The following is a 24,709-nucleotide window of genomic DNA, read 5'->3' as shown; positions in this document are numbered from 1 at the left end:
CTTCCCTGGTGACTGGAACATTTGCATCTTTCTGGGGAGGCAGCCACAAGAAATCAAGAGCTATCACAATGAGAGATGTAGCCAGTTATGCCACATGATAGGTCATGCTTCTGCTTGCCTCCACACCCAGCGTTTGTCAACACGGGTGGGTGCATGAGTCGATCTCTTTGTGATGTTCTCCTCCCCAGAAAAGCAGTTAGAGGGAGGAAAATCCTTTGGATATCCAGTGCACTCCTCTGGATTTATGGTCTTTCCTGCAGTCTTAACAATCCATTTTGCCCATCTGCTTTCTTGTGACAAGTGGCAGAACCGAAGCAGGGCTGCTCCCTCTCCATGGAGGCATAGTGGTGGTGCAGTGCCTGAGAGCAGCCTGAATTGGCTCTGCATGGGGCTTTGGTCTTTAAGCAGACTCTGTTTTGCTCCTGTTGCCACAGAGCAATCATCACAGAATGGGTTGGGTTGGAAGGAACCTTAAAGCTTGTCCAGTTCCAACCCCCTGCCCCGGGCAGGGACACCTTCCACTAGAGCAGATTGCTCCAAGCCCCGGTGTCCAACCTGGCCTTGAACACTGCCAGGGATGGGGCAGCCACAGCTTCTCTGGGCACCCTGTGCCTGCACCTCAGCACCCTGTGAAGAATTCAGTCCTGACCTAGGAGGGTCTCCCACCGGCAGGAGGTAAGGACAGTGCTACTTTCTTTTTACTTGTCACTGTTCGTCCAAAACCAGTTTACATCATCGGGCTCATGAGGGTTCTTGCGCTTAACAGGTCCAAGTTTAGGGTAAAATCTGCTCCAGTGCTGCCCGATGACTCCCATCATTGCCCTACACATCTGCCAGGCTTTTGTCTTTCCCTTCCTTGCTGTTCACAGAGGTGGCGGGGGCTGGGCAGGACACACAGAAAGTGGCCCTGTCTGTGAAAGCCGTGGGGTCCTGGCTTTCTTATGGATTTGGGTGTTTGTACTGCACGATCCTGGTGGTCTCCAAGCTGTTCATTAACAAGACTTGGAGACGGAAGAGGATTATGTGCAATCTAGCAAAGCAAATCAAAGCTGCGTGATGCTGTTTAAGGAGTGTGTGAGCTGTAGGATTAAGCAATTTGGGGAGCAGGTGATGATTCTGTACAGTGCAGTGTGCCAGCCTGATAACACTCTGTACATGTCAGTTGGTTTGTATCCTTAATCTATTGTGCTTGCAGACCCAAGTAAACAAATAACACGCTCTCCTGAGTGATTAATGGTGGGTTCTCCTGTTTCAAGCCCCTGCCACGTCCAAGACGCAGCAGTACGGTGCACCCATCAGAGGTTACAAAAGCTCAAGTCGCAGCTGGGACAGCCCCATGATCATGCTGCATATGGAGATAATTTCCCAGCCTTGTTTACTCCTGCAGGCCTGGATTGACAGCTTTGCAGCTCCTGAGCCTGCCAGCAAAATCCAAGGTGGATTGTCTTCTGGATCAGCTTTCCCACAGTGAATGCATTAAGTGGTTTGATGTATAACTAGAACAAAAGAAGGATTTGGCTTCTGTTGGTTTCTGTTAACCTTTTCCTTCTAATGCAGCTATTCATAGAATCATAGAATGCTTTGGGTTGGAAGGGACCTGAAAACTCATCCAGTTCCAACCCCCTGCCACAGGCAGGGACACCTTCCACTAGAGCAGGTTCCTCCAAGCCCCGTCCAACCTGGCCTTGAACACTGCCAAGGATGGGGCAGCCACAGCTTCTCTGGGCACCCTGTGCCAGTGCCTCAGCACCCTCATTGGGAAGAACTTTTGCCTAAGAGTTCATCTCAATTTCCCCTCTGTCAGTTTAAAGCCATTCCCCTTTGTCCTGTCAGTACATACCCTTCTAAAAAGTCCTTCTCCAGATTTCTTGTAGACCTCTTTAGGTATTGGAAGACTATTACTATTCCAGGAAGACAAAATATTCCCAGGGATAAAAAGGCTATTTATAAAGAAGTAGCTGTTATTCTTTTTCTAATTGACTACCATCCTGATGAATAAGCATGAGTCTTTGCTGAAGTTTTTCTGAAGTATTTTCAGCCCACACATCGTGGGTTTGTTAAAAATAAATAAAAGTTCTCGAGAAGCAAATCCTGTGCAAGCTGTGTCCCCAGATACTGCCTTCAAAATAAAATCTGTCCTAGAAATTGCTGTAAATGTCTTTGTAGAAGCAGGATTGTGCCTGAGAGCCAGAGAGAGTGGATGCTTGGAACCAAGCATGGAAGAGCTGTACCAAGCTGAATGAAATGTAGGTTGAAGCAGTGGAGATTCATTAGGGCTCTTTATTACTGTTTCTGCTTTAACTGTTTAGAGTGGTGTCAATAGTTTCTCAGGTGATAAAGACTGTAATTATAGCACAGCCATACTTGCCTCAAAGAAATACGAGATGTTGTTTCCTTTCCTTCAAAAATCTTTTTCAAATAATTAAGAGTTTTTATGACAATGTCCATTCCTTTTACAAGCCAATGCAGTGTTCTGTGGTGTTTCTTTATAAGGACTAAAGTCAGATGCCTATTCTTGCTTCTAACATGTTGAAAAAGGCAAACATTTGGGAGTGTGTCATCCATAAAATAATGTAAATCTGTGAAATGATGTTGAATGACCAGAGTTCATTGGGATACTTGTGCTCTACTTTGGATATGTCAGTTTAAGGAATAGGTGCACCATCTGGAGACAGTCCAAAGAAGAAAACCCCGCCTTGGAGGTACCTAAAATTGCTGAGGTTGGTTAACATGGAGGCTGAGGTGTGAAACCCTGTGAGGATGGCAGAAAAGGGAGCATCCCCATAGTGGAATAGGATGGGCTGACATCTATCAGGATGATCTGGGGCAACAGGAGGAAGTTGCTTGCTGCCAGTTAACTAAATGCTGAAATGGGTGGCCCAGGGGGGCTGTGGTTGCCATCTTCAAAGGGGTAGATCAGACAGAGAGTAGGGGTGATAGAGGATGGCCTGATGGGGGCAGGCCTGATGACCTTCAGATGATGTTTGACATGAAAGCTGGAATGTACTCACTTTTAATGACCTGACTCCCAAGGCTGTGGCTTTGGGAGAGAAAGCCAAGTATGTTGAAACCCACAGTCACCTGACAGGCTTGGAAACAATGGAAAGATCCCACCTGGTGAGCTGGAAACTGCCTACCTAGAGCCAGCAGAACTTCTGCTCCCTTGGAGGTGTGCCTTATTGCCCTCGAGTTGGCCAGGAGAGTGGAAAAGGAAGAAAGTAGCAAAGCAACAGATGATTTACTCTTCCTCCACGCCCTGGAGCCTCTGGCCATTCTCAGTGTCTGTTGAAACACCAAGTGATCTGCACCCATGCTGTTTGAATAGCAAATGTCAGTGCAGCATAAAGCGAAGTGCACACACATTAGAGAATGAGCAGCCTCTGGTATTTTATGGCATAACTTGCAGCAATTAAGACTTTCAGATTGCTTTCCGAAGGTTGGCTGCTTATCCTGGGTCTCATTTAGGTCAGAAAGAAGTAAGGAAAAGAAGGTAAAAAGCAAGCAAGCAGTTCAGTAATTTAGATGCATGTTTTGCTCGGAGCATGCTGAGTCAAGTATTTACCTGTTAGTAGGAAAGTGGCTAAAATGAAACATTGTCTTGGTAAGGTTAATACTGCGTGAGGAGCTGTAGGACAGAGAGGAAAGTAGGGCAGCTTGTTTTGGAACTTGTGCTGAAGAGCAAATAAAAACCCCCAATGTACACATTTGGTTACCATATGTCGTGCTTATCGTAAGAGGCATGTCGGTGTTATTTCTTTGCAGGGATGCTTGAGCTCCACGGAGGCAGACTTCCCCACTGAAGAAAGCGCATGCCAGAGGTGCTGGAGTTGCTGTGGGTGAGATGAGCTTTTGTGCCTGTTGAGGCGGCTGAGGCGGGCAGCGAGCTCGCCCCTTCCCGTGCTTGCCTGTTTGATTGACATTGGCTTCCAAGTGGCTGCGACTGTGCCTGAAGGAAAAGGAAGGAGCAGAATTTTGCTGAGAGCACTTCCCTGGCAGGGGAAGGCATGCAGCTCAGAGGAGCATGCCAGTGAGGAGCCTGGCACTGCCAGTCCAGGTGCTAACACAGCTCCCACCCAGCCATGCTGTTGTGAAGCCTGTTTTCTCCAGCCACGTCTTGCTCAGCTCAGTGCACCAGGGAGGGTACGTGGGGCTGCCCATGGCATTGCTGCAGTCTGGGCTGCATTAGTTCCTGGTGTGTCATTGCTTCAGCTGTCTGAAGAAGTGAAGAAGATTGCAGGGAAGATGTTGGACTTGAGCTTCCTGACTGAAGAGGAGTATGAGAAACTGATGAAGGTTTTGCAGAGAGATGCAGAGCTGAAGAAGAAGGATGGGGATCGTATCAGGTGAGAAAGCATGCAGTAACAGCAGGATGTGAGCTTCTCCTGGGGGCATTATTTTTTACCTCTTTTAGAGAGGTGTTTTGTGTGTGTATGTGTGTGTGCAGCAAGGAACGATGCAGGTGCACAAGTGCTGTTCCTTCTTGCTCAGATCCTGATGGATCTTTTCATTGCATCTCCTGCTTTCTCAGCCATCCTGCTGTCGCTGCTGTCCTTCCTCTGCAAGACTAGACTGTCCTTCGAGTTAATCAGTAGCCCTCAAGGGAAATCATCCCTTTCCTGCCCTGGGGAGGAAGGTGCTGATTTCTCATTGTCAGAGGTCCAAGCAGGGAAGGTGCTGCTACCTTGTTTTCCTCAGTTGGTAGCACAGAATCCCACAGAGTGCCTTAAAATAAGACTACATCCCCATCTCTGCTTTGTGTCCCTCTGGTGCTCTTTGAGGTGGGTGGTGTATGCAGCATCCATTGTGCAGGCAGAGAAGGGCACTGAGAGGCTACCTGATCTGCCAAAGGTTGCAGGAGCTGTTTCAGAGCCAGTTCAGGTCAATTGCCACTGGCCATCCTGGAGTTTAGGTCTGGTTGACTGGGATTGCTTGTTGCTGCTGTCACTTTTTAAATGCCAGCCATTAGACCATCTGGGTTGACAGTATGCACCAGGCTCAGGAAGCTGGCAGCAGATTCTCCACAGCAAGAATTGAGTAGCTCAGTGAGGGTGGATGATACTGTGCCAGTTTACCTCTGTTAAGGATGTGAGTCTTTGACGGGCAGTTCAGCCAGAAAAGAGTAAGCCCCATGTAGAAAGGATGGCTCAAAGGGGGGGTGGGTGGCTTTGCAGCCAGCTCCAGGGACCCTCTGTGCCCTGGCCTCTGCTCAGAAACAGAACTGGTAGTGGCATGCGCAAGGCTTGGGCTTGAGGTGTGTGTGTCTGTGTGCTCCTGCATCTGCTCTGAATTGAACCGAGGCTTTCTCTTATTTTTTTATTCATTTTTTCTTTTTCTGAAATGCACCAAAATCTCTGTTCTGCATTGAGGCTTTGGGGAAAAGAGTGTTTGAATGGTTCTGGGTTTGTTTTGCTTCTCTTTGGAAGCTGTTGCACTTTCAGTTGGGAACACAGTGCGTGAGATCCTGACGAGGGTGGTGCCAAGTGCCCCTTGCTGCCAGTATGGCTACATGCAGTAAGACCTTTGGTGCAAGTGTAGGCATGTTTGGCCCCAACACAACCTGCCTGCTGGGTGAAATGAAGTCACATTACACTGGTCTGGTGTCAGCAAGATGAAAATAGCTTTGTACATCTCCTGTGGCCTAGCACCTTCAGATCATCATAGGGGCAGATAAAGCCCAGATCCGGGTGGGAGATGTGCAGCTCCCTGGCTGTCAGTGCTGCTGGCCCCCCAGCACTGTCTGCAGAGCCTTGGGCCTGGTTATTCCATACCTGCACCCTTCTGGTCTTTAGGCAGCCAAATATGACTCTTCATGGCTCTTTGGTTATCTGAGGTTTGCCTCCTCTTCATGCGAGAATTGGACTGAGGTAGGAGTTTCCTCTGGCCTCTCGGGTCTCGCAGGGACCCTGAATGGTGGTGAGCTGTGGGAGGCAGCACCCACTGAAAGGCAGCTAATTCAGCAAGCTGTGGTGTGAAAACGGAGTAACTGGAGGAGGGTTAAACGTACAGGGTAGCAAACAGAGCTCTGAGGGGTTTAGGTGCCAAAAACCAGCCCTGGGTGTGCTGGAGCCAGTTACAGTAGGAGCTGTGCTCAGGAAGGAAAGCTAGCTGTTTGGGTGCTGAAATTGTGCAGTGTGCAGTGAGAACGCCGCAGGCACAGGTTGCTCCCCAAAATAACATGATTTATTTCCATGGTTTCTATCAGATTTGATCCAAAAGGCTTTGCTGCTTATAAAGAGAGTAATAAAATGAAGTGCAAGACCTGCAAACAGGCCCACCCCTTCCCAAACCCTCAGGGCTGCAAAGCAAATGGACACATCTCCTTGCTGGGTGATGGATATGGATTTGTAAAACATGGAAGAGGTGAAAGCCTGTGTTTACAAGGTTCCATTCCCACTTCAGATAAAGAATAAATCAGGTTCTGGTTTAATGCTGGTTTGTCCCTTGTGATTGCAGAGAATAATCTCTGAATCCTTCATAGTATCAAGACAGGTGAACTGTAGAGACCATTGTTATGAAGGTACCTCAGGGGAAGTCAAAACCTTTTTGGTGTGTAATGTTCTCATTGACTTGCAGGCGGATACAAGGCTCTATCAAGGATGAAAAGAAAAAGAAGTTTGTGACAGGTGAATGGTTTTCCGAAGTGAAGGCAAAACGATTCCAGGAAGACTTAGAGGGATCGGATCTGCTTCGGGCATCGATTAGAAGGAAAAAGGGCAAACTAGAAAGTAAGTGTGTTTGTGTGCATCTTAAGAAAACAAACTGATGGACCAGAAAAAAGTGGTCAAGTTATGGGGGTCTCCCTGTACTCGGATCCTGTTGAGGACCAGTCTTTGTGTTGTGATAAGGGGATTCTCAGCAAAGCTTTCAGTACTAGAAAAAAATACCTAATTGTCAAAATCAGGTCCCAAGATAAAAATCAGTGTGCCAGAGGACCAAGGCAAAAGCTGTTTACCACCTACACGCAGCACTTGAGCTTCTTTCTTCCAAAATGTGTGTTTGTCAGAGGTCTTTGGTGTCATTTCTTGCCACAGAAGCAAAAAAGGAAACGGATGATACAGAGCAATTTCTGGCATCAAACTGATATGTGTGGGTCAAACACACCCCTCACCCCAGTTCCTGGGGAGGTCTGACAAAGCCATCCAGGCAGCTGCTCTCACAGCCTCCAGGGTGGTGGGGTCAGTCACATCTCTGCAAATATTTGCCCACTTGAGAGCGTCCATGTCTAGCTTTTTACAGGGGAATAAGTCCAAGGCACAATGTGGTTTTCAAAGTAGAAAAGGCTTTGCAGATGAGTCTGAATGGTACCCAGGCTGTTGTGCCATAGCAAGAGTGTATTTGGGAGCTTGTGCTAATTTGAAGCAGATGTATTTTGTGCTGTTTGACATGCAGATGAACGCTCATGGTGGTATGTAAAACATATCAAATCACATTTGTCAGCTCAGGGCAGGGAAGAGATCAGTGCCGTGTGAAAAGAGCAGGACTGTGCTTTGAGTCCAGCCTAGAGCTGACACTTTGTGCTGAGCATTTGTGCAGAGCAGAACTGGGGATGATTCCATCCAGTCCTTAACATGAAGACAGGCCAGCTGACTCCACAGCTGGACCATGGGACTGCAGCCTAGTCTCACACCATCTCCTTGGTAGTTTGTCAGGGTGGGTAATGACAGAGACCCAGACCTGGCTGGTGAGTTAATGGCGGCTGCTGCTGCTCTGGGGAAGCCATGGCATTGATAGACAGCTCTGAGCAAAGTCTACCACAGTCCCTAATACAAGGACCCTATATTTGGGCTCTGTTCTTTTGCAGTGAAGGCTACTGTTAGATAAAGGTTTATCTTCCATCTGTCCAAAACTGAAATGTCATCTCCACCAGTTCAGTTCAGCCCTCTTTCCTGGGCCCAGCTGCCCATTCCTGCTGTGGGGCAGCAGCAATATAGATCACTCCTTTGCATAGTGGGTCTCATTGGCCAGGATATGTCTCTAACGTTAATCGCCTGGGTTTAGTATAGCCTTCTTAGCTTCACATTACTTAGACACATTCTCAGAGCTAAGCACTGGTTAGGGACTTCACCGATAGCCTCATTGTGTGTTTGCTTTTTACGTATTCCCAACAGCTCTCATAACTTAGGACAGATTCATTGGAGCATCTGATGCAGAACTGGCCCATCATATTTCATATGAAGTTTCTTTTATCCTTGGTATTAAACATTCATGATGTCATTAAATTTACTATTTTATCATCCCTCCAGAATCCTAAAACATATAAAACCTTTTCCAGCTTGACAGAGTGGCCTTGGCCAGTTCTGCAGAGCATGTTCTGCTTTTTGAGTATGTGCATTTGTGCTTGCACTCTCTTTGCATGAAGAGTCAGACAAATGTGCCGTCATGTGCAGCTCAGCGAGTGACCAGCAGTGAGTTGGATTCATCCGCCTTTTGCCTTGCCAGAGCCATCAACCCCTTTAGCTTGCTGCGCATTTCAGGAAAGCAAAATTTGAAGTGCTATTTGGTTTCAATTTAACCTTCAGTGCTGATGTGCATGTCTGAGGTGTGGTCTTAGGTTATCATCTGAAATAATCACATTAATATAGCAGTAATATGCATGTCTTTGCATGTGCATTAGTTGACTAATGCTGTTTTAAGAAGGAAGAAGCAAATGTTACTAAATTACTATAGTAATTATATTTAGATTTAGCTCTCTACATTTATTTTTCAACTTTGTTTCTTCCCTTTCTTTCTCTTTGTCTATTTTCAGACTTATTTCGGTAAAGTACAGGTATGACATGTGACTTTTTCCTTCCTCTTTTCCCACTGCCATTTTACAGCACTGCTTGAGGATCAAGAATCTGCAGCTTTTATTTTCACCTTGCTGTTGCCTGTTGTGTGCTCAGCTCCTCCAGTGACATAACATATAACATATAAACATAACATTAACATATAGATTGCATCCCATTACACATGAGGGCAAACACTGCTCTCACTGACTTGTCAGCAAGAACATTGCACTGGTCAGAGCAGCACTTTGCCCATCTGGGAGCAAGGACAAGGCCCCTTTAAACCATTTGGCTGTGCAGCTCATGGTTCAATCTTCAGTAGATGAGATAGGGGCCTTTGCTTGCCATCTTCACACCTTTTATTCTTCTTTCTTCTGAAAAGATCAGAGTTGTTCACCTTCTGTTGGCTTTCAAGGTGATGAAGGGGTGAGTGTTCCTTTAGCCACATCAGTGTAACATGCTCATGACTCCAGCTGTTAATCCTGATTTAGGTCTTTGATGGCTGTGTTAGGGGGTGAAATGAGAAAATTCCTGCATGGAAAAGCCCTGCTGAGATAGTTGCTGGCATTCCGTTTGCATGGTAAGTGGGCAGAAGAGGGGTGGAAATGCCCAGTGACCTTTTCTGAAGGAGGGTTTCAACCTCCAGAAGGGAGGGTTGTGTGGATCCCTAAGAGGATCAATACAGTTGGTATTGATTATAATAGAAAACATTAGTAATTGGCAGTAGTATAAACCTATATAATAGGTATATATAGATAGATATATATTTAAACTGCAACAGCACAGATGGATGAATTTGGTGATAACTTCTCTTTGAGCTTGTGTGCAATGGATGACAGCCATAAATTTTCTAGGAGAGAGACCATTTTATCCACCCACCGAGGCAAGTCAGCCCTGATGGCATGGATAGCTGTGCTTTCCCCAGGTGTTGAGTGTCTTCATCTTAGAGTGATAAGAAATTGGTAAAGCAGCTAAAGTGTTAAAGCAGGAGTGGCTGTATATATGTGTATATAAACATATTTATGAACAAGTTAAACTGGTCAGGCCACTACTAATTTCTATTTTAATTTACTTCTTATTGTGTCTCATCCTAAAGTTAGCAAAGGCATTTTGCTTGTCTTGATGGATTATAACATACTAATAACCTATTTGCTTGAGGTTATAGAAGCCAGGTATAGCTGTGTCAGTGGCTGAGCCATTTTGAAGGGCTGTGATTTGAATGGGAGAAAGCAAACACCTCCTCCTGGCTCTGCCAGCCGGGAGGGGGGAACTCTGTCTGAGGGGGAAGTGTCAGTGAAAAGCAAATATGACACAATGCCTTTGGAAGGGAGGTGAGAAATGAATGCGGTCTTTGGTTGTCAAGGTCTCTTCAACCATGACAGGCAGAGGGGAAACGTGGGAGCTCTGTGTTTGGTTCCTCTACTTCCAGAGGCATCTCCCTCCCTCAGGTCTGGAGCAGAAGAGGAGGACGTGACTCGCTGTATAAATAAACTCTCCTCAGTATGCCAGTGTGTGATGAGGTCTGCATGTACCACCAGCTATACCACAGCTTGTCTCTCCCAAAATGATGTTCAGTGATGCTTTCTGCTCATCACTGTTTACATGGGCAAAACACAGTCTCTCTGAGACATGCTCTCTAAACCTGGCTCATTCTTACACCACCAGACCCTGCCTCAGCAGGAGTGACTCCCCAGCTTGCAGAAACCACAGGGCCACCCAGCTCCCTCTCATGTATGTGCCAGACACATGGTCCTAATGTAGACAGCCCCAAGCAATGCGTGCCATGGTCCCCTGCACTGTAGGTCCAGGCACTGGGCAGGGAGGAAGAGCTGGGACTGCAGCCTTTTTCTCCATAGGGTTGCATAGGCATGGGGGATTGAAGCTCCATCTTCAGATACCCCTGTTACCTGACTGCTGTCACTGGATGACACCACATGGGCAGCATCAGTGGGACACTAGTAGCACAGCCTCTCCATATGTCTGCTCTTGAGCTTAGTGCAGTTTCCTAACCAGATAAAAAGCAAGACTATATTATTTTATGTCATATCTGAATCCTTTGAGCCCCTGATTCTGCTGTATTCTGTAATTAAATGTATCCTAAAGGGATTTGTCAGTTTTTGTAACAGGCAGTTTCAGTCTTTAAAATAGACCTGGCTGCATGTGAATAAATATGTGCAGGTCTTGTTGAAGAAACCAAGCTTAGTTTTTCATTGCTATTTGAGAGTTTAATCCCTTTGGTTCTGCAGTAGGTAGAATGCCTGTTTGCCAGCAAAATGAGTAATGCAGCTTTATTCCCTGGCAGGCTGCTGTAAAGGTTACAGTCTTCTATTGTTTTTTTCTTCAGGGTCTTTGAGAGCTTAGAAGACATAGCTGAGCCTTGTGCCAGTAAAAATAACAGGGATCTCCTCATTAACTGTGTTGGCCTCTCCTTTGTTTGCCAAGATCAGATGACTTGAGTCAAAACAGGAAATGGCTGAATTTAAATCCTGGAACGGATTAATTTATTGACAGCCCCAGCAGTGTCCTGGGAGAGTTTCCAGGGATGGGACAGCTCTTGGTGCATGCCAGGTGCTGGGCTGCTCGCTGTGGCCTCTTGGACCCGTGGTGTCTGGAGGTGCCTTTGCTGTGAGGGGGTTGTGGGTGATGCTGCACACCAGGACACCATTACTAGTTTTATTTAGCTTAAATCATTAACAAGTTTAATGTCATTTCTCAGTTGTCTCTGTTACATTACAGATGAGAACGAGCACATCCAGACAGGTCTTGAAAGCAAAGCTTCCCCAAGTCCTTCCTTCCCTGAGCACACTGCTGGTGCTGGAGAGGAGAGGTAACCACTGCTGCTCATATAATACTCTGACTGCTGCCCTTACTTCTTATGAAAATTGAATGCTACCCGTTAAATCCTGGTCTTTCATTGAGTTCCCAAGGCTATGTAAGTAATAGGTTATATAGGATACTTTTAAACCCTTTTTCCAGGAATTGTCAGAATATCAGTCCTCCCCTAATAACGAAGTATTAATGTGCTTATCCCAGAAAAGTCTTCCTGCATGATTCGATAAGGAGTCAGTAAAGTGGAAGCTGTCTCTAATGTCAGGATATTCTGTTAGTTTTTCAAAGTAATTATGGTTTTATTTGTTTAATTTTTGCCATGGAGCAACACTAACAAAATGAATTGTTTGAGGAAACTGCTCATTTCCTGCTGGTGCCAATCTCTGTGTGCAGTGCTCAGCACTCCCCATCAAGGCTCGATAGGTTTTCATGTTGTGCTTACTGAGCAGAAACCCGCTAAAAGCACCCCAACAAGTAAATCGGTGACCTCACTCAATATTCTTGGACTGTGGAGAAGCCATTATAGTATTCACATACTTGTGTATTGTTGCTCCCATCTCATTTGCATTTTTTTGTCAGTAAAATTAGGAATCATTCTTCACAGGTCATAATTGCTCCAGTTAAATATTAAATACAGGCCTTGACAACACTTCCAGACTGCTTGCAGCTGATCACTGTGTGTTGCTTAATGAGGGATCAAGAGTCAACAAGCTCAGCAAGAGTCAACAAGATGCTTTTGCTTTACTGACACAGCAATGGTCCTAATGTTTTTTGAGGGGGCTTGATTAAATCCGGAGCAACTTGCTTTGTTTTTTGCATCCGACCCCAAGCACAAAGCATTCCCATATGAAATCTCAGCAGCTTGGAGAGCAGCCACCACTAGACACTCCCAAAGGTGGCAGAAACAGTTAAGTAAACTGCCTGTGATAGGTGTTTCTTGCATTTATTTAATAGGCAGTTAATAATTAACTTAACATTCCACGCATGAAGATGTATATCCTGTACTATCCTGTAGTTTCTAAATCCATCATCAATCTGGTTATGCCTTTAGCCTGAACTGGGAGGTGTGGCCTGTTCCTTCCTGGACCATAGTATGGAAATGCCTCTCCCGCCTGCATGGCTCCTGGGCTATTCTGGCCCTGCTGCTTCCTCTGTTTCTCCCTACTGTTTTCTCCCAGAAGGGGAAAGTCTGAATAAACCTAGAAGTTGCCACCATTGGTTTTTTTGAGCAAGTTCTGTACTTGATGCAGACTCATCCTTACTCCAAGTTCAGGCCATTTAACATGTTTCCCAGTCCTTCCAAGCAGTAACAGAGAAAATAGATGAAGGCACCAGCTCTGGGCAGCCTTGTATTGGGCTGAGTCAGGTAAAAGTGGCAAAGTAGCTAAGCAAAACTGAGATGATGTTGAAGACTTCTAGATCACCCTACCAGGCACATCACTACCACTGGTCTCCTTGCTCAGGCGTTTCTCCTCTCTCACAGACCCAGCACACCTGCAGAGGAGCATAAAGTCTTGCCAAAACCGAAGCCACGATTTCCTATCCTGCTGTCTGCATCACACAAGGTAATATAGGCACAGCCTCTGCACTTCCATTTCATTATTCCTAGACCTTTGCAGTCTGTATCTACTTGTGGTGGCTTCACAGACTGCCTGCACTGGTGGCCATTTTTTCAGTCTTGCCAGTTTATATACTCTGATGGGGTTTGTTTCCATTCAGAGATCCAGTATACATGATGTCTCTTCCTCAGAGAGTGAAGCTGGAACGAGTCCATTTGTGGTTGCAACAAACAGTTTGCATTTGTCTAGAAAAGGTAAGGGTTTTGTTTAGTTAGCCATTGGTGGTTTTGTTATTCAGCATCAAACACCAAGATACAAGATGTTTTTTGTGTGCGTACAAATGAGTAACAAAGAGTATTTCTTATCTTGGCATGTGAGAGTGGCTGCCAACATTTGAATGAGTTATACCCGAGGCAGCGGGGACCAAGAAAAAAAGATCCAATGACTGAAACTTCTCCTGGCTCTCAGTATGTTTAAAACTCTGTTCTTGGCTCACAACTCTAATCTAGAGATCCAAGTGACTTCTCTTTCCTTCCTTGAATATATAGTGTATTTTTGGTACACAGCAAATAGCCAGTGGGAAAGCTGTCAAACTGAAAGCAAAGCCGCAAACTCATCTCCAACTCACAGCAACAATTTAGAGCTCAGTGGATTTTTCCCATGGCCTTTTGCAGGGAGAAGGGCTGGCGTTTTCAGAGCTTGTAGAGTCTCAAAATGGGGAAGAATTAGGAACATATTGATGGTTTCTGAAAACTGCCTCTGGCTTCCCTTTGAGAAGCTGCAGCCCAGACCTTCCAGAGAGATATGATGTGATGTGGTGGGAGAGGTTATGAGAATTTGTTGTTCTTGTAGGTCATGGAGTATCTCCATTGCCCACCAAACTTTCAGAGGATGCTGTGCATCAGCTCAGCAGCATGGCTGGAGGAGAAGCTGTTGCTGGGGCGACTGGCACCACAGTGGGGCCAAAAACTCCACCTGAAGAAGCTTACACTCCCAGCAAATTACCAGTTAAGAGGAAACCAAGCAGAACTTTCCCCAGACCTGAGCACTTTGTGAATAATGTGGGGGCAACAGAGAACACCCTCCCAAAGAGAGAGCTGCTGGCAAGCCCCAAACCCATGGCTGCAGAGAGGGAAAGCAGCCAGGCTGTGAAGCAAGGCGTGAACTATACAATCTCCTCAATGAGTAATAAAGAGGAGGATATTGGCCTTGATCGTGAGCACTTCAAGAACTTGAAGAACTTCTGGGAGAAGGGAGCAGACTCTGGGGCAGCGGGCAGCGTGCTGGCAGACCCACGCTGTGGGGAGGCAGATGGCCGGCAGTTCAAGCTCTGCCGCTCACTCTCCGTGCAATCTGGGCAAGACCACAAGAGCGAAGAAAAACCTGGTGTCTTCCCCAAAACAAGAACCCCCCACAAAAGGACAATAACCTTGTCTTCTAGTGAGGAAGAGCCAAGCTATGTAGCCCCTGCAAGGAAGGGCTTGGTTTCCACCATTCCTAGATCCACGTACGCCAAGAGCAAAGGTGGCCTGGGTACAAGAAATAACTCGCTGAGTGAAAGCAATGGGAAGCTGCTGATGCCAAAGGATGAGAAGGCAGCACAGCACTGCTCCAAGAAATCCAGATTGCCTGTGCGAGCGCCTTCCGTCAAAATCGAGTCTCCTACCAAAGAAGTGTCTGGCAGCACGTTTGAGCCAGAGACGCCCACAGAGTTTATCTTGACAGAAGAGCCCAAGTACACAGCGAATTCACTGGCGAGCAGGGTACAAATACTGATCGAGCCTGCGCTTACAGATAGTGAAAACGATGATGAGAAAGAGGGAAGATCTGATTTGGGCACTCATGGCAACATGGAAGTAAATGGAGAGCTGCCTGAGGGAAAAACGTGTGAGCCTTCAGACAAGCCAACCGCCAGTGTGCCAGCTGGAGAGAGAGAAGCCGTTCAGGGAACAGACTCGGCTGTTTACTCAGGTACTGAGGACTCTAACTTCACCCTGAAACCCCAGTAGTCATCCCCAAGCATGCTTTCTTCCCTAACCCATCTACATGTTGCACATTTTCTTCATTTGTCCATTTATCCTACGTTGCATGTGTGGAGTGTGTTTAGCAAACAGCTCTGGAAACAAATCTCGTGTAGTGCGGTGTGAGTGTAAAAGGAGGCAATGCTGTGTTCTCTTGCCTTCCTCCCCGCTGCCAGCCCTCCTGCCTTCCCTACAAACACCTCAGCTTGGGACAGCCCTCCTTTTCTTTTAAAACTACCTACAGCAGGTCACTGGAACTTCTTTTATTTCACACCCTGGAAAGACTGTAGTTTGTTCCACTGGGGGTCTGGAGGAATTCTTTGTGGTGGTAGAGGAAAGTTTGCCACAAGCAGAAGAAATAAAAAGCAAATATGTTACATTGGCTGTTAGGCTGCCTTGATACAGCTGCTGGCTGTCAGTGCTTAAGTGATATTTTGGGTCTTTTGGGAAGGCACAAGTGAATTTATATATTAAATTGCAACCAAAGTATGCACAGAGTCTGATCTTTCTGGGTTCTGATACCATGCTCTCTCCATGATGGTGTCAATAGTATCACTACTTTATCAACCTCTTCCTCTGGATTTGATGGACTTTTATAGTGGCTGTTACTGTGAGCAAAAGTTATTGTTAATTGCAGTTCGGTTTACATGTGGGCTCTGCCCACAGCTCTGCTCTCTGCCAAGCAAAGACCTAGGAAGAGAGATCTTCTTATCTCTTTTTTTCATATTTCCTGTCTTCATGTACCTGGGTAAGACCTGTTTGAAAGGGTTTTCTGTAGACTCATCTGATTTTTATCTGTGTCATTTCTTGGCTTATTTCTTACCTCATATAACATTTCTATGAAAATCCTGAGTTGCACTTCAGGTGAATGCAAACATTTCCTTTATATACCAGATCATTCTTGTGTTTCTCAGGTTTTTTACCTTATTGCTATATTCATTTCAGAATGGTATTAGCAGATTGCTGTGTTTCACTGGAAGCTCTTTGCAAGTACTGGTCTGTTTTAGGGACTGGGTTGATCCAGTGTTCACATTTCCCACCACAGCATGAAGAGTTTTTTTCAGGGAGAGACATTAAAGCACACCGATAATTTGAGAGCAGCCCTGTGTAATGTAACTGCAGAGGGAACAAAGACCAGGAGAGACACACACAGGTGCTTGTTGACGCACTTCCTATTCATATTTGTTTATTTACCATCTTGATTTGTCTTTTTGTTATTCCAGAGGAAGATGGGGATCATTCTCCTGCCGTTCAGGCATTGGCTCGGGCAAACAGCATTAACCTTGCAAAGAGCATGGTGAACATTTACACAACCACAGAGAGTGAGTAACATCTTTCTTTCTTTCTTTCTCCTTTTTGGTTTACATTCCCTGAAGGTCATATATTATGCTTGAGTTCTGCATCCCTGATGCTTCAGTGCATGTACCAGGCAAGGAAAATGACATATTGTTTCATCATCAAATTAGAGGCTTATAGTGCCTAAAATTTAATTCAGAGCCAGGAAATTGCAGCTAGATTGATGGTATGTTACTCAGGGTCTTCAGCAAAAAACACAAGGGCTTCAAAGGGTTGGAAGCTTGTACTAGTTTCTCCTCTTCCTCCACCAAATATTGTGGGAGCTGCAGGGCAGCCTGTGCAGTGATTGATAATCAGAGGTGCCACACCTCAGGTCCAGCATGCAAGTTGTACTGCAGACTGCTCACACACTCACCAGGCTTGCAGTGCCCAGCCGGGGCCTCTCACCTCACCAGGGCACACCCCGTATGCTGGTCTGATCTCCCCAGCTACCACCTGGGACATGCTTTGTGGTGTCAGTTTCTCCCCGAGAAACCAAGAGAAGCTAAGGAGAGGCAACCTAGAGAGCAGCAGCAAATCTGAAGAAGCCCATGGCCAAGAAACCTGCCTGTGCCACCAAGAAGCCCAAGAAAGCTGTAGCCAAGGAAGGGGGCCTGAAGAAGGCAGCAGCAGCCTCTGTGGCCAAGAAAGACAGTAGTAGTCCCCTAAAGGTGAAAGATAGCAAGCCCAAGAGGACAGCCAAGAGCTTGCCTAAAAGCAAAGTGGCCAGAACTGAGGCGAGAAGAGTGGGAAGGCATTTCCTGAGGAGGGGTAAAGCTGCTTACAGGAAATGATCAAGCCCATTTAAGTAAGCCCTGAGCCCCTGAGGGCTGTGTTGAAGGCAGTCTGCAGGTGGGACATGCAGCATTGCCTGGTGACTGTGGCCACCCTGCCTGGTGGCCTTATGCCAAGTGCATGTGCCATTGTATGGCACAACAACATGTCATGCAGTGTGGTGGCTTGAAACTTCAGGTCCCGCATGCATTGCCGTTCACTGACATGGTCTTTATACAGACAACCAAGATTTTAGCCTCCCCTTATTAAAGCTTACTTAAAGCCACAAACTTCATTACTTGTTTGCAGTATACCAGCTAGTCTGTGGAGAGGGCTAGAGGTAATGCTTTGCTCATGTTTGGAAATAGAAGTAGTAAATATCAAATGAATGGTAAATTATATAAAAGGAAAATGAATAAATAATAATAAAAGACGCTCTTGGGCATTTTGAACATTCAAGAATTTAGCATCATGACTAACATGCTAAACAAGTGTGTACATACGCGCACATGTATCTTCTAAAACCAAGTTCTCAGTGAAGATTGCCATCTTCAAGTGAGTTATTGAGAAAAGATAAAGATAGAGCAAATAGGTTTTACTTAGACAGTTAAGCAGTCCAGTAACCATGTTTGTAAGTTGATATGAAGCTTTCTGACTATTTTCTTTTAGATATCTGGCTATTTTCCACCTCTTTGTGTAGCAGAATGATTGAGAGGTGTATGCAATGGTGAAAATGTAGGTGAAAGTATTTTACAGCTCTTTTGTACAGAGCAATGTACTATGAGATGAAAACGTGAGCATGTTTGGTTCCTTTAACATGAGGCAGGCCTGTATGGTTTTAGTCTACATTAAATCTACGCAAAGTGATGCAGATACACATCCTTAGGCTAATAAGTGGATTAAATTAGCCACTAGAGGGAGTTTGCAGCCTCCCACACAGTGAACAAAACCACATTGAAAACAGCTTTATGATGTTAGCTAGCAGGTTTTGTCTTGGGGGGTCAGCATCAATGGCAGATGACAGATGGGGCACGTAGGTGGTACTCCAGTGCCTCCCACAAGCTTTTCCTGCTTTCTTGTGCCCTTAGACAAAATGTGGTTTTGTTATATTTTCCTGACTCTGACAACATATCTTGATGCCTTTTTTGTTTGTTCCTGCAGCCTACAGTAAACCTCATTTGATACCCCATCAGTTTCTTGAACCTGAAAGAGTCAAAGAGCTGAGCAGATCCTCCCCTCTCCTGTTGTCTGAGGTAGGCTAGATGCCAGAAATGGCTGGAATAATGTTCACAGCATCCCCTGAATGGCCATGAGTTTCATTAGAATGCTTCTTCTGGGCAAGGACAGTACTTGCTTTAGAGCATGCCTTGGTTATGTCATAAATAAATGAGAAAAACATTAAGAAGAAAGCCCCAAATAACCCAGACCAGTCCTTCTATCCTGGAGCAGTTTAGTGTTTCCCTCTGTCTCAAACTATTCCATGCCCTTCCCAGGAGCTCAGGCAGTTGCATGCAGCTCTGTTTGGAGGCAGTTAATGATGACGTTCACTGCCAGTCGGAGGGAATGCCTCTGGGGAGACTCCCTGCGCTCTCCTCCACTCTCCTCACCTAATCGCTGCTTAACGGGACTCTGCTGAGCTATTGGTTTTTCTCTGTAGCCTTGCAAAGTGCTCGTACAGCAGAGCTGAAAGATGCTTGTTATTTCCTGAGCAGACGGAATCAGACACGGCTTCAGAAATCAGCTTCCAGTTTAACAAGCACAAAAAGACGCCGAGCGTTGGCAGCCACTCCTCCGACATGGCATCTGTCTCCTCGGTAGGTGTTCAACTTGTGCATCTCGCTTAGGTAAGGGATCTCTGTCGGATGCGGTGACGCTGCATTTAGGCTGATACTGGTGATGTGGCCTCCGGAGTATCCTGTTAATTTCTGCACGGTACATTATTAAAAGAATGGTGATGGTTAATAACTTACTTGTGTTAAAGGAGTGTCTCCAGGTACCATCTCAGATCAGACCCACTGAGTCATTGCTAGACAAGTTCACAGCAAGCAATAGCCCCCACTCTGAGGTGAAGGTGCTCTGAAGCCTGGCAGCGTGCAGAGGCGGGGGGGGCTTTTTCTAAGTGGGGAAGTGAAGCACACAGCTATTAAGTGACATGTTTGTGATCCAGCTCCGAAAGAGCTGGGACTGCAGACAAGTGCCCTCTGCAAGCTCATCCTTCACTTTTGTTAGCATATTCAAGGGAACTCAGAGCTAGACAGCAAAAGTGTGATTTAGAGCTTCAACTTCTAAAGAAAGATGGAAAGAGTTGAATATTTTTTAAAGATTCCTTAGAGACAGTGTTTGGGAGGGGGCTCCTTAAAACTGCTTGAATTTGCTGGGTTATTACAGGTGTCTCTGAGATGTATGTATGAGATTTAAAGAATATATGTGAAGCAAAGCTATTAGGGAGAGATCATCAATGTATGTTAAAAAAACCCTTGAACTCTGGGCCACATGAGTCCTTCTTCTAGTCTTGAGGGTCTTGTAGCTAAAATGAGCCTGTTGTGTCTAAGTCATGCATGTGTTGCTGAAAAACTCATCCAGGATTCTCTGCTGTGGTGAGTATCCTGGTGGGATGGTAAATGCAGCTCCAAGGACTGAGAGGAGATATGTAGCAGGTTCTTGTAGGTTATAATAGAATGAAATACAGAACCAAAGGAAGTAGGGGGAGACAGGGAGAATTGGGTTAATTACTAGGAGTTTCTTGATAAATGGTCATCAGGGGTGAGAGGAGGTTGTGAGGGGAGAGCAGGGGCGGCCATGGGCCATGAGGGGTGGCCATGAGGGGAGATCTTGAGGGGAGATGGGGGGTGGCCATGAGGGGTAGGGGTGGCAGCTGTATGGTGTGGGGCCACTATGAGAGGGTAGGTTGAGGGGTGGCTGTGACTGGAGATCATGAGGGCCAGCCATGAGGGAAGATCACTTTGCACTTAGTGACATGGTTGAATAGTGGGCTTAGCAGTCCTGGAGTAAGAGTTGGGCTCGATGATCTTATAGATCTTTTCCAACCTACTTAATTCTGTGATTCTATGACTGGAGCCCAGAATAGTGCCGAGACGGTGAACTACTTGCTTTGTAAATGGCGTTAGCTTTTATGTTATCTCATCAGGAATCATGAGTGATTGGTGCAGTAGAAAATTATTTTGTCTTTCTGGAGCTGTGTTTTGTTTCTGCTTCATCACTTCCTACCCGTGAAAGACAAAGCCATGAAAGAAGCCCAAAACATACGGGCAAATGCAGTTTGTTCTGGGAAAGCAAGGGACTCTTGGATGCCTAACTCCTGATTTGTACCTGCAGAGGCCTCACTTTCCTGTGCTTTTGTGGCAAGTAGATGCACACAGGCTGTCTCTGGTAGGACAGAGGCTATATCTGTTTCTGTTTTGTACAGCTCCATGCACACTGTGAGCAAGCAACAAGGTAGTAATAGTTTTTCCTACATTTCTAGTCTGATATGGTTTTTACTAAGCTATTTTAAAAGTTGATTGACAATTGTGTGGCTATATCTACAGTAAAGAATAAGTTCATGCCCAGATAGTTCAAATTCTCTTGATATATTTCTTAGTGATGATGGGTCAGGAGAGCAGCTGTTTGTACTGCAAGCATAGGGAAAGGGAAGAGATTTGTGTGGCTTCCCCAGTAATATTTGGCTCTGTTCCACAAAGTTTTGGATTTAAGGGTGAAAAATCTGCAATTCTTGAGTTTTCAGGAGAATAATGTTTTTAAATCCTGGTCTAGGGTAGCACATCCTTAATTTGTGAGACCCTGTGTGGGTTCCCCAGCCCTTGCTTGTTTGAGCACAGCTTCACATGTGGGCAGTTTCTGCGGCAAGGACACAGCAGTACATGAGGACACAAACTGCAGATTATTTCCCTGGGAATGCCCTTTTCAGACTATTGTCTTGGTCAGAAACCAAGTCAGGAGGCTGCCTGTCTCAGTGCCACTGACCTTGCTCTTCCACCTGGCAGGTGAGTGGCAGTGTGCTCAGTGTCTACAGTGGTGATTTTGGGAGCGTGGATGCCCAAGGTACCGTGGAGTTTGCTCTGGACTACGATGAGAAGAACCGGGAGTTCCAGGTTCATGTGTCGCAGTGCAAGGACTTGGCTTTCGTGGATGAGAAGAAAGGCAGATCTGACCCGTGAGTGATGCTTCGGTGCCTTCTGACTTCTACATTGCTGAAATTTGTGTTCTGAAGGATTTGTTTGTTTTGTTTTTTCTTCTTAAATGTCATGGTTTCTTCCTTCCTTCAGACTTCTGGTGCATGCTTACTGCTGGGGCCTCCCTAGCTGATGGTTTTGGATAGATTTGCATCAGTAAATATGTTGCCAGACTTAAATATGGACAGATGGACAAAGTTTTGATCACTACAAAGCCAGTTCCTGTTATGACTGGAGTACGTTCACTCTCCATCCACGTGAACCTTGATCTCCCCATGGTGAATATATTTTGGGCAATAACTAGTGATGCAGACACATGTCTGTATGAAAATAAAGTCCATAAAGAAGTGCTTTTAGGGGCTGTCGTGGTTTAAGCCCCGGCTGTAAATTAGAACCACGCAGTCTACTTCCCCCCCCCCCCCCACTCCCCAGAGGGATGGGGAGGAGAATCGAAAGAATGTAACTCCCACGGGTTGAGATAAGAACAGTCCAGTAACTCAGGTATAACACAAATCACTACTGCTGCCACCAATAATAATAATGATAAGAGAAATAACAAGGGAAGAAAATATGATACCACTCGCCGGAAAAGAGCCCGACCGAAAAGAGGACGTGCCCTTCCGGGTAGCTCCCAGTTACATCCCCGGGCATGACGTGCTGTGGTATGGAATACCTCTTTGGCTAGTTTGGGTCAGGCGTCCTGTCCCTGCTTCCTCCCGGCCCCTCCTCCTCCCTGGCAGAGCATGAGACTCACAAAGTCCTTGGTCAGTCTAAACATCAGTTGTTATCAGCTCTGTTCCGAGGCCGAAAGTCAAAAACACAGTGCTGCAACAGCTACTAAGAAGGAGAAAAACTGACTGCTACTGCTGAACCCAGGACAGGGGCACAGTGGTATTTGTACAGAGGCTAGTGATCTCTAGTTTAAAAGACGATGAAAAGGAGCTTGGATTTGAACCCTGAGAGACGTAAAGACATTCTGCCTCTTTCCTCCTCTATAATTACACCCTGATTTTGAATGCATAGAGATGCTATAGTTATGGGCATTTCAGAAAATGGTTATATGGCCTTGCTGGTTTTCTGTATTGCCTAGACAGCTGCTTGTTCTGAATGTTGGTGCCATCTACGCATCTTCAGTGATATTTATAACTTCACATGCAAACCAAGTTAATATCCTAGCAGGTCTCTTAGTTATTTTTGCCCTCAAAGAGTCAACCCCAGGACTTTTGTTTCCATGTCACCATTCACAAGTGTTGTCCACTTACTAGAGCTTGGCAATGTGGAATGATACCCAACTGGGGTTTGTTTTCTTTTCTAGGTATGTTAAAACTTACCTGCTCCCAGACAAAGCTAGAATGGGTAAGAGGAAAACTTCAGTGAAGAAGAGGACTGTGAATCCCATTTACAATGAGGTGTTACGGGTAAGAACAAATACGTACTCTAAAAATCTGTGTTGTAGCAGGCACCTGTACCAGGTCAGGTCTTGAAAGGTCCTGCCACCTTGGCCAGGCTTCTTCACCTGCCTCCTCCCAGCACTTCACTTTAGTTTGTGAGGGTAGAGATGTTAATATTTCTCTGCACCCATGTGTGTGGCACCCAAAATTTCTCTGTCAAAACTGCACAGTGGTCCTGGGATGAGATAGGGACCTGCAGCTTGTGCTGCCTTCAGCCAGAGCAAGGGGTGTTCTTCCTTTCCCTGGCATGCAGTCAAAAGGCATGGACTAGTGAGGAAGGTCTTCATTATGTGATCTTACTCATCAAAGCCTAGAGGATTATTTAACAGTGCCCAGGCCTGTATTAATAATTCTTGAAAGAATATTGGTTTTGCCCTGTGATGAATGAAGCAGGTTTCCCTGTGCTCAGCAGAAGAGCTCTGTCAGGGCAGTAGTATTGCTGCAGGACGAAAGAGAGATGTTCAGAATGAGGCCAATCTGTTAGGGCATGTGTGGAGTGGGTTTGAGTGTCTCAGGGCTTATTCAAGCTTTTGAGTAGTTTATTGCCAGTTGGAGAGAAGTGGAGGAGAAAGGAAGAAAAATTTGAAGAACCTGACTTCTCTTTCTTCTTCCAGTACAAAATAGAGAAAATGGTATTGCTGATCCAAAAATTAAACCTCTCTGTTTGGCACAATGATCCACTGGGACGTAACAGTTTTTTGGGAGAGATTGAAATAGACTTGGCCAGCTGGGACTGGAGCAACAGGAAACTCAACTGGTACCCGCTGAAGCCACGAGTAAGTGTATCTCAACTGCAGTCCCGCTTCCTAGCCCAACCCTGCAGCCTTTAGGGGTGGCAGAAGTTCTTCTTGACTCCTCTGAGGTCTTCAGGTGTGGTGAAGCAGGACAACATGTGTTATACCTAGGGGAGCACAGTATAACACCCACAAGCCCTGGACACGATAGTGCAGAATTCAGTGCCCTGAACACAGACAGGCCTTCGTGGGTCTCCTTTGGTGACTGATCTGTAGGGACACTATCATAAATGTGATCTGACACTAATCAACAGAAACTCTGATGTGACTTTGCCTCTCTCTCCTCACATAAAAACCGTCCCTTTAAAACAGACAGCAGAGCAATAGATGAGGCAGTTGAACATGTCTTGAGAGGTAAATACTCAGGTGCCAGTTTTTGTCAAGCCTGTACGTCTTCCTGCATCCTTCTGGGTTCAGAAGTCTGATCTGAGATCCCTTTTCAGAAAATAAAGGACATTTGTCTTTCAGAACTAAGATGTTTAATTATGTCTGGTTGGACATGTCTGGAAGGGCAACCTTGCTCTGAATCCTCAGGCTTTTAATTCTGAGGAACTGAGTTTGAGAACAAAGCTACAAAGAAAGGAGCTGCTCTGCAAACAGGCTGCTCCAGCCATGGAAAATCAGAGTTTGTCCCTTTGTGTCCCTCCACTGAACTCAAAAGCTGTTTACCTTGCTATGTTTACACAATCTCTTGTTTAGTCAATCATAACTCTTTCTGTTTCAGAGCCTTTCTGCTGTTAACGATGTGGATCATCGAGGAGTGATGAGTTTGTCTATTAAGTATGTCCCTCCAGGAAGCCTAGGTAAAGTGTGTAGGCTGCAGCCTACATCTGATCTTGACATATGGATTTATTAGGAAAGTGCTGGGGGGAGAGGGGAGGGCTCAACAAATCCAAGCTCCTCAGGTGTTCTGAGCACTGTGGGCAACACACAGCCCCTCTCACTGTGCGGTGGCACAAGACTGGGTTTGCCCAACAGTTCCTTCTCC

General features: G+C 45.8%; 1 protein-coding gene across 1 annotated transcript in view; it reads left to right on the top strand.

Annotated features, from left to right (window-relative positions):
- LOC308224774 (synaptotagmin-like protein 2) overlaps positions 1–24,709 on the top strand; it is a 73,298-nt gene that overhangs the window by 44,442 nt on the left and 4,147 nt on the right. The window contains exons 3-15 of the mRNA XM_080624980.1: positions 3,763–4,343; positions 6,574–6,725; positions 11,502–11,592; positions 13,078–13,159; positions 13,314–13,407; positions 14,006–15,124; positions 16,398–16,496; positions 18,445–18,536; positions 18,996–19,097; positions 21,288–21,457; positions 22,792–22,894; positions 23,542–23,703; positions 24,446–24,524. Coding sequence (XP_080481106.1) covers positions 4,243–4,343; positions 6,574–6,725; positions 11,502–11,592; positions 13,078–13,159; positions 13,314–13,407; positions 14,006–15,124; positions 16,398–16,496; positions 18,445–18,536; positions 18,996–19,097; positions 21,288–21,457; positions 22,792–22,894; positions 23,542–23,703; positions 24,446–24,524 — 2,446 coding nt within the window. The 5' untranslated portion in view covers positions 3,763–4,242. The remainder of the gene's footprint in view (positions 1–3,762; positions 4,344–6,573; positions 6,726–11,501; positions 11,593–13,077; positions 13,160–13,313; positions 13,408–14,005; positions 15,125–16,397; positions 16,497–18,444; positions 18,537–18,995; positions 19,098–21,287; positions 21,458–22,791; positions 22,895–23,541; positions 23,704–24,445; positions 24,525–24,709) is intronic.

The sequence above is a fragment of the Psittacula echo genome (genome assembly GCF_963264785.1).
Source record: "Psittacula echo genome assembly, chromosome: 8".
In the NCBI taxonomy this organism is placed as follows: Eukaryota; Metazoa; Chordata; class Aves; order Psittaciformes; family Psittacidae; genus Psittacula; species Psittacula echo.
This window is presented reverse-complemented; position numbering and strand designations above follow the sequence as displayed.